The 10,084-nt window shown below is 41.6% G+C and overlaps 1 protein-coding gene across 1 annotated transcript; it reads left to right on the top strand.

Annotated features, from left to right (window-relative positions):
• Positions 1–2,681: 2,681 nt before the first annotated feature.
• On the top strand, positions 2,682–9,709 carry LOC143366813 (transmembrane reductase CYB561D2). Its single transcript, XM_076808201.1, has 3 exons — positions 2,682–2,987; positions 7,145–7,331; positions 8,024–9,709. The coding sequence occupies exons 2-3, from the start codon at positions 7,170–7,172 to the stop codon at positions 8,543–8,545; spliced, it is 684 nt and encodes a 227-aa protein (XP_076664316.1). The 5' UTR covers positions 2,682–2,987; positions 7,145–7,169; the 3' UTR covers positions 8,546–9,709.
• The last annotated feature ends 375 nt before the right edge of the window (positions 9,710–10,084 follow it).

Below are 10,084 nucleotides of genomic sequence, written 5' to 3' on the forward strand. Positions count from 1 at the left end.
TTATTAAAAATGTAGTAAAAACTAAATTAAAATGCACTAAGAACTAAAAAATAATTCTTTTCTTGTACTTCAATTTTGATGGTGTTAATATCACTTTAAATGAAATCGTGGGGCACCATGTGCAACCAGAAGTTGAAGTATTAAAGTGATTCACATCCTGTTTTGAAAAATCGTGCCCCACGATTTTATTTAAAGTGATATTAACACCATCAAAATTGAAGTACAGGAAAAGAGTTATTTTTTAATTTTTTAGTGCATTTTAATTTAGTTTTTACTAGTGTCCCTAATTTTTCGATATTTTTTGTTTCTCGAGAAATCAGAAATGAGATCATATTTCTCGAGAATTCTCGAGAATTCTCGAGAAGGAACACTAGTTTTTACTACATTTTTAATAAAATCGTTTAACAAATTTTTTTATTTATATATATTTTCTTAAGAATAACACTAAACGCTGCCAAATCGAAGCGCGTCCGAAACGAGGAAGGAATGACAGATTTTCAAAATTCTTTAATACCGCCGTCATCGCGCTCGAAGCGCGCAACTTCGAATGAAGCATCGAGGATGCGCGCGTGCACTAAGTTGCTGGCATTGTTAATGTCATTACCGCCGAATATTTGCATAATCAGGGTATAGTTGGCATCCACGCCTCGAATAAGCAATCAGAGTACATTCCGACGATCGTCGAGGCCGATTTATGCGCTCACGTGCATACGTATGGCCTGTCCATGCACACTTCCGCCGCAACAAATGGCGTGTGCGACGAAGGAGTGATCGCTCGTTGGATTTGCAAGCGGTCGTACACACGCCCATTAGCGAAAAGCATATTGCAGGCCATGAAAGCAAATTTCGTACGGCGACATCTATTTATGGAGAACGATTTGCTTTGGATCAATGAACAGCGCGTACATCGTTACCGTTATCAGATTGCTTCATTATTTTTATCTGCTCGTAACTGTGTCTCTTGCGAAATTGCTTTCACAGCGCTGTGAAAGCCAGGGGCAGATGAAGTAACGAAAACAAAAGAAACTTTTTTAAAAAGCCTCTTTAATGATCCATCTGCAGCGTCGTATATAACGCACATTTCTGGCGAAACAAACAGATTTTTTTAAACATTTCTATGTTAATAAACATTGTGTCAAAGAACAAGTCTCGGCTCCAATTTATTTCTGTGTAATTAATTATGAAAGAAATGCTTGATTTTCGGCGAAAAACGATTGCCTGGTACCTACTCTTGAATTCGAGACCCTTGAAATCGCTTTGAACATTGTTCTAATAGTCTCTGCAGCTCTGACGAGTCTCTGCTTCTAATTCAACGAATGATGACAACGACGGCCACAATTCTTAAAACGCACGCGTGCATTCTTGCACCGTAGACGACTCATCGAGACCCATCAAGATTTTCAATACCCGTCGCAGATCTTTCAGATTCGACTGACGTTCTATTCGTGGTTCGAAGCAGGATGGATTGAAAGCCTAGTGCCTGTAGTATACAGTTCGTTAACTAACATAAGTAAGAGGAAGTCGCGCCGCCACGCGGAGTCGCTGAACTTGGAGAATTTCCTTTCATCTCTGTGGTGCGCGGTCGAATTCTCCGGGCCACTAAAAAAAGTCTAGATTACGTGGGCGGAGAAGAGAGAAACACGAAACTCTAGCTGGCGATCGAGCGTAATCAGAGGGGCACGTGGTGTTGTAATCAGCAGCCACTCGCGCTGAAGTGCCGCCATAAACGCTGCCACGGTATTTAATGCACAGCTTAAATCGACTGCCTCTGCACGACGGAGTCTGCTGTTCATAGGGTGTCTCGGAAGTATCCTGAGAGATGGCTGGCGAAGGAGACCATAAGTTTTCCATTATAAAATAACATATCACCAGGAACATTTTGAGGAATGCCTTCCGCTAGAATTCCGTTAGAATTGCATAACAGCGATTTGCATAACTGTTACGCGGTTGCGATTCATGAGCTGGGAGCTGGGTATCGTGGCGTTAAGACGATGGTATTGAAACAAGTCTTGTTATCCGGTGCTTAGCACTGACAGAGAGAACAGATAATGCGGTACACCGATACACTAGATTAAATTCACGTATCATCCCTTAACGGACGCGGGGTTGATGGAGAAGTTCCAGTAAACACTTATTCCTTAGTCTAATTAGGTCTGTGTTACAAATGTTCTCATGTTCCAGTGGTTCAACAAACACAGCTGGCGTGTGTCACGTAAACTCGATTAAATTGCAAATAACTCCTAGCACCATGCGTCCAATCTTGACACCTATTCCAGTGTTCCGTGCGAAGCGTTTATAAATAAGAATATTACAGCAGGTATGTTGCTCCAGAAAGATCAAGTGGTTGGTATTAATGGAAATTGAGGAAGATCAATGGATCCAGATATGAAGCACCTTTCAAGGTCACATCTCATCCTAATTTATATTCGAAATCAATCATACCCCGAGCATCGGAGTACGATACACCAGAGGAACCTTCTTTAAAAAATCATTCCTACGTCCTTTCTCATCCAAGACGAATTACTCCCTAAAGATACAGTGCGAAGCGAAGAGAAACGCCGCCCCAGAAGGAAATACCCAAAATATGAGAAATACCAAAAACATCAGATCCTTAAACGACGTAGGAGTCTCCAGCATCAAACGCTCGATGTTAACACGATAGAAAACGACGCTCTGCTCCAATCACGCGAGCATCGCCCATTTTATCCCGACCCAGAAGAGAACACGGCGATCAAACTCGTCAAGGCCGCCTGTACTCGACGATTTTCCTCGTCGTTTGTAAGGAGTATCGGCAACGCAGCGATAAAATCGCCTACCAGCACGGTTCCGCGCGTGCTTCAGTCGAGCCGCGAGCGTCGTCCAGTGTTCGTCTACGCGCGTGTGCGGGCCAGATTTTGGTGGACGTCTTTTTTTATTTTTTGGAGAATCTACGCGTCGAGCATCTTCTTCTTCCGGAGGCTTGACCCTGCTATTTCGTAACGTCTTAGGTGAGTGACGCTCTCGACGTTCATCGAGTGTTTTTGAAATAGTAGCTCGCGTGGGAAGTTTGATAAGTTGCAGTTTCAAATTCCACGCCAAGTTTCGCGGGCAAATTTTCGTCGTTCGATCGCAGCTCTCCCAGTTAACCCTTCGTTGACGCACCTCCTTTTTCGATCAACTTTGACATACCTGGGTGGCTCACACCCAGAGCAATTTTTCAACGACTGCCATTCTCCTCTAAGAAATCCAATTTTTGTGAAAAAAATCATGGGTCAAATTCAAAGTCTGTAGAATGTATTCCATTAGATTTTTTATTGAAATTTTATGAGCGTTTTTGTAAAAAAAAATTTAGATTACCACATGTCGAGAAAAAGCGAAGAAAATCTTTAAAAACTTGTAACTTTTACAAATTTCATTATTAGAAGCTAAAAATCTGCATAGATGTTGTTCGGATATAATACTTTGAGAGAGAAAATAGTGTGTAAGTCGGCTTTGGAAGAAAACTATTTATTTTGCATATAGAAGGTACAGAGCGTCAATGTCAGCTTATGGGTGGCTCACACCCAGAGTGTCAACGAAGGGTTAATGCAATTGAACTTTCTTTCGGTAAATCTTCTATTGAGCTTTGCACGAGCAACTTGGCTGAGGATTGTGGTGTTTTTGTGTATTTTTAGTGCGTCTGTTAATTACTGCATAAATTATTCGACGTATAGTAAGACTCGTGGTAAATTAATAATAGATGAAGATTGGTGATTTGGATTCGTTATTTTTTCTGTTCTCCGCGGGATGCAGAAACCTTCGTTTCTTACGGCTACTTTTATATGTGCACGGTTACGTAACGCAGATTTGTTAGCGTGTAACGATAGTCTTTATCCCCGTAAGGGGAGATCAGCTAAAACTGCACAGCTTTCGATACGGTTCGTGTAAACACGGGATCCCGCGAGCGTTATGGCTGGTATATTTCGCTGCGAACCGTGAAAGTGGAGCGTATCTGAAAGTATGTCGGTTTGGGTCAACGAATCGTTGTGCGATCATATTGTGACAAACGTAATCGCCAGGGTAACGTAGCAAGTATTCGCGAGTATCGCTGTTGACCAACTTATTAATTGACTGGCAATCCCCGCCTACTTAAACGTAGACGACTTGATTATTATATTCTTTCGACATTATTAAGACGTTCACTCTATCTTGTTAATTTAATTTCAGTTAAATGATTAATTAAACTTATAAATGTAAGTTTCAAACAAGAATTATATTTCTATGAGAAAATTAAATTTAAAAATAAATGACAGTTTAATTTAGTTATTCATTTAAGTAAAGGCAATTTTAGTGCCAGCAACAGTGGTTAAGCTAAATTTATAAATTAATTTAATGAGATATATGCAGAACATATTCGTAATTGTGCGAAATTCCAGTCGTTTTTTCAAGCGCGCTGAAGTGTGGTTCTTTATTTATGCAAATATCCTGTTGACCAACTCGCCAATCGTTCCCACACCTTCTCCAACGTGGTCTTGAATAAATCCTTTAAATTTCTGGCGAACGTTTCAGTTTGAACGAAATCATTAATACATAGATACTGTGCTGGTCGCGATTGTGACTGTCAAAAGTGGAGTCGTTTCTCACAGAGCTATGGGATAAATCCTGCCTCTATTGTTTTTATTCGGAATTCAATGTACGCTCGATGTGAATATTCCCATAAACGATTACGCGTGCCCTTGGATCTCATTCCGTACCCCGCGTTACGACGGCTTTTAAATGTTACCGTAGAATTTAGTCGAATCACGCGCTATGACTGCCGAAGGTAAGATGAATCCCCTGGTTGTTTATCCCTCACTGTTTCCTCGGCATTAAAAAATTCGATACAAGTGCGCACTCTTCGTATAAGTCTAGGAAAAAGGCCATTCAATGCAACAGACGTGAGATTCCAATGCGTTCAACCGACACTGATAACCGCATCGCTATCAGCAACGTCTCCAATTCGATGAACTGGCTTTCATCTGAACCTTGACACTCATTAGACATCGTCAATGTTAACTGGAACGCGATCGAACGAAATTCCTCGGGCTAACATCAATTGTCCACGGGCACTTAAAAAATTTTCTTCTAATCCAGCATAGGCGTGCTTGGCGTAATTAAGGTCAGCTCTACAACCGTTCCATATTATCCGAGCACCGTTCCTCGATCGACCTCGATTGCAGCCGACATTTAAACGTCATTGTCCGTCCAGTTTCTGTGGTTAGCGATTTTTTTTTTAAATTTAAACGGGACGTGGGAAATCGAGGAAGTCGCACTGTGCTTTCTAATGGTCACGTTGCCGGGAGTGTCAGTCATCCGAAACCTCCTCGCTCGCCGTCGAGCGTTCATTCAATTTAAGGAAACGGTGGCTGGAATTTACAGTCGTTAACACTTGAACCCACCGTGCCTCGCGATAATTACGTGCAGCGTGCTCCCCGCGAGGCTGGATAGGAAAGTTTGAGAAAAGAACAACGCGTAAAGCCCCGTGGACGCGATAACGCTGACGCGGCGATAACGCAATTAAACGGTCACATTGGAAGGCTCGTTGCAACATAATAATGATAATTATCTTCGCACGTACCGGTGATAATGTAATACATCAGCGATCAAGTAATCGCCGGTGTCAATTACACTCCGGGAAATACGATAAGCGCCGGTCCATAGGAGTTTGTTACAGGCCCGTTAACTTTTAATTAATTCTAGCCAAAGGATATTCGTGGTAGTCGCTAGAGGTGTAAATATCTGACTACCTGTCTAACGTTGGTTCTATTTATTAAGAAAAATGTAGACAATAGCTGGGAGAAAGTGTGAGATTGTGGTGGTTACTTGGAGCCACGTTGATCCATGCGTAAAATCTTTCCTTCTTTCTTTACTTTCTTGCGTTATCGTTAGAGGTGAAGGTGCCTTTCGTGGTGATTCCAAGTAGACAGCTTCGCATAATTGGTAGATACAGTGACTCGCATTAATATTCGGACACTTTTTAAAATCGCATAACTTTTTTAGAATTGGTGCAAACGACTTGAGTTTTTTTTGAGAAGCAGAAGGATTAGTTTGCTAAATGACGCGAAAATTCCCGAAATAAGCGATTCTTGACCTTATTCTGCGATCTTTAAACGTTTGTAGCTCGGAGCAACGTTAACCGATTTTGATGAAATTTTAGGCACGTATACAACTTACTGCAATCTACAAACGGTTTTTCTTTAATTTTCATATCTAGCTCACAAAAAAAGTTTAAAAATCAACCTTTACTATTCTTTTCGCTATTCCAACCAAATACATTTTTTTTCAAAACGACGAAACGCGTCAGTTAGCAAACTAATCCTTCTAGCTTCTGAAAAAAACTCAAGTTGTTTGGACCAATTCTAAAAAAGTTATGCGATTTTAAAAAGTGTCCGAATATTAATGCGAGTCACTGTACATGAAAGAGAGAGAACTTAAGCCGCTGTTACGAGCTAATGTGACAAAAAATACAAATGGTTTATTACATGTTTTTTCAATTTAACGCGTCGCTTGGCTGATTAAGCTGTTCATAATGAACGCCAAGAAAGCTATGGCAATAAGTAGCTCTCCGACGTCTATCTATTTAATCGGTAGCGCCGTTTATTAAGCTCAAGCTTGTGCAACTGTCAAAGAGGACATTCTTCGAGTTTGCCCAAGTGGATGCTGAAAGAAACCAGGGAATCGTGCTGCGCAATTAGCAATGAATCACACGTCGCGCATCTAAACGATCGTAGGAGCAATTGCGGCAAAAGAATTCCTCGTTTCTCTCTTATACATAGGCGAATAGTAGCCTCGCGCTTTTCCAGCATTCATTCCTTCGTTTATACATAAATCTTGAAAAATCAAACTACCTTGCAAGTTACTTGAATAAGGAAAGAAGGGATAGAAGGAAACATTGCGGCTTTATTTTATTTAAAACAAAGATACCGTCAGAAAATATAGGAGGAAGTAATTAAAATTGTTCTACCATTGTTTTAAGATAAAGGACTTATACTTCATTTTATTCTTCAGGGCGAAGGTTCTTTGAAGCACCACTTTCTTCTTCTCTGTTCTTCTGCGCTAGACTTGACGATGTTTAAGCGTGCTGTGCGAAATATTGCAATTGCAGTGGTTGTTGGAATTTTAAAATTTTAATCACGTATCCTTTCAGTTGTAAAGGTTACGTTAGCTACAGAATGACTGACCCACCAGCAGGCAAAGGACCACCAAGCGCCATCACGATGGTGTTCTCGGCCCTCACGCATATCCTTCTATTGGCACCGGTGATTTACATCCTCTCCTTGGCTTTCGGAAACTACAGCTTCTTCTCGTGGCATCCCATCTGCATGAGCCTCGGAGTGAGTAATTAATCGCCTAACATCGACACAAATCGAACACATAAACGTGACGTTTCAACTTCATTGCCTTTCGTGTACAAATGACTCGATAATACGAAAATAAAAAAATATATAAACAAGCACAGTAGCTCTTTCTCTGGGAGACATGACACGTCATTCACCGGGAGGAGTGCGTGATATATTCTCGTCTGAAGTGGAAGAGCATTTGCCACTGCAAACACGTTTCATAACGCCTCGCTGCAATAAATTCTTCCTTCGCACGTCGAACGGTGTGAAGTTACGAGAAATTCTCCAGTTCGAAACTCGAGACAAGGGAAACCATTGAAAAAAGAACGACGATAGAAAGTCGTCCCCGAGCTAACAGATCATGGAAGAGTTCGAGATCGTGTTTCCGCGGGCAGCCGCAGCTTTTTCGTTTCGCTCGGCAAACTTGAGCAATGTTTCAGAATAACACTTTAATGGGATCGGTAAATTTTTCTTTCTTCCTGTTCCTAATCTCATAAGAAGATCTATCGTTCTTTGAAGCTTGCAAAATTCTGGCATTCCTACAAAGTTCAACGAAACCACCCTCGTCGTTCATTTAAGCCTCAATGCTCCTAGAATTTATACAGCGAACCCCGCAACTGCTTCCCCTTTCCCTCCTCAAAATCGAAGAATACAACCGCCAGAGATTGACACCCTTCACCTTGCAGGTTGGCCTTCTGATCACGGAGGCAGTTTTCAGCGTCTCTGGCGAGGCGTACCTTGGTTCCAAGGTCTCCAGGCTGAACAGGGTGACGATGCACTGGGTGGCGCACACGGCAGGCCTGACCCTGGTCCTGATCGGTCTGATCATCATCGTGGTGAACAAGGTGGCCAACAACAGATACCACTTCGCCTCGCCACACTCAGTGCTCGGACTGATCAGCATCATCCTGGCTTTCCTGATAGCCAGCTTCGGTATCATCACTAACAACCCCAAGTGGCTTTATCCACGCTTCAGGCCAGTCCTCCTGAAGATCGTCCACGCTTTCGGCGGCGTCGCCGTCACGATACTACTGCTGGCATCCGTGATCACGGGGACTTACAGCCACTGGTGGCCTGGCAGCGACACAGGTAGAAGCTTGGTCTTCTCCTCCTTCTTCATCGCTGGATTCTTGATCCTGCTGAAGCCAGTCCTCGGGGCCGTCTCCAGGAGCAGAGTAGTTTTCGGCCCACCGCCTGCCACCCCCTAATTTCCAACCGCCAGTCACGATTTGATAGTCAGTGGAATTGTTCGACTACAAGATTGTAAATTACAGTAATCCAGCTTGGTGGGAAGGTGTCATTGGGTTGACGATTTAGTACTAGCGAGCTGATCGGTCAATGCCACGTTTATTGCGGTGCTTTAGATTCGATCAGAGATTACCACAGTAACGACCGATTAAAGGTATTTACGTCTGCTTTCTTTGTGGCAATGATAACGCGCACATCTCTAGAAAGCGTAGATTTATCGTGTCACGTACGATCAGAGGGAGTTTTATCGATGGTATCGCGACGAGCCTTTTATCTGCCACTGGTGTAATCGTCACCGAATCAACGACACCTTTCTTCAGCCTCTTAGGAAGTTTCAAAGACTTACGGATATAAATACGAATAATTTCGAGCCCATATTTTTCTATACATCAAGTGTTCGTGAATTTACTTAAAATTCAAGCATTCCGTCCTCCAATAATTGCACGAAATAGATATAATTCTGTATAGTCGTCGATAAACATCTTTGTTACGGTATATAATACCCCACTTGTAGATTTAGAAGGAAACTTACACTTTCGTCATTGTATCTTAATTTGGAGAAATTCTAAGGGAGCATAAGACTTCGACGGAACTCGAGCCCAGATAAATTCCACCCAAATTAGTCGAGAAAATCTGAGTCAGTAGTGGGCGATAGACAATAAGAAACTGATTCGAGCAGTTGACAATGATAAGAAGAGTTAATTAAGAATCGAGCACGGTTGTTTCGTTGTACGTTATTTCTGTGTTCGTCGAATTGCTAATTGTTAATTGCTAAGACACACCAGTAACGCTTCCGCTACCGCTGATAAGGGAGAGCCCAGTCCAGATTTAACTGTAAGTAGTATTTATAAGAAGGAGTATTTACCAAAAAAGGAACGAGTCTAGAATCTAATGTTAATTTAATTACAAAGAAAGAAGAGAGAATATACGCGGTCAGCGTATCGTCAACCATATATATCAACACTTTATTAATTACACACGCATCATATACATATACATAGATTTTACATAATGTATATATACCTTTCGCGATGCAATGTACATGTATATTAATACAGTTTCTTATTTTCCAGTTATATGTATACCATCGTCTCTTAAATATATTTTTATTTGTTACTTCGCCATTTTTCTCTAGATTTTTTTTTTTTATTCTTTATTAATTCATCTCCACCTATACTCTCCTCAAATTGTCAACGCACGATAAACATCTCGAGACGAACCCCCTCACGCGTTCAAAGTCTTCCCGCCGTGTCTACGCGTGGGGAGCGCCCTAACACATTATCCAACAACGTGTACACATAGGCATAACTTGCCCCGGTAGCCTCAAATGAATGCATTGCAATTAAATATTTCTATCCGGAAGCCTTCTCAAATTTCCCCAACGAACGTTAGCTTAATAACAACAAACTAGACAAATCGGACAATAAAAAGAGACGTGTATCGCGAGGAGTCTTAAAAGAGAATATAAATAGACCACTTAAAAGAATAATATCGCGAAA

This window comes from Andrena cerasifolii, chromosome 3, assembly GCF_050908995.1.
Source record: "Andrena cerasifolii isolate SP2316 chromosome 3, iyAndCera1_principal, whole genome shotgun sequence".
Lineage (NCBI taxonomy): Eukaryota > Metazoa > Arthropoda > Insecta > Hymenoptera > Andrenidae > Andrena > Andrena cerasifolii.

Coding starts and splice junctions, on each gene's coding strand:
- LOC143366813 (XM_076808201.1), top strand. CDS start 7,170: ATGACTGACCCACCAGCAGGCAAAGGACCACCAAGCGCCATCACGATG. Junction 7,332..8,023: donor CCATCTGCATGAGCCTCGGA/GTGAGTAATTAA, acceptor TTCACCTTGCAG/GTTGGCCTTCTGATCACGGA.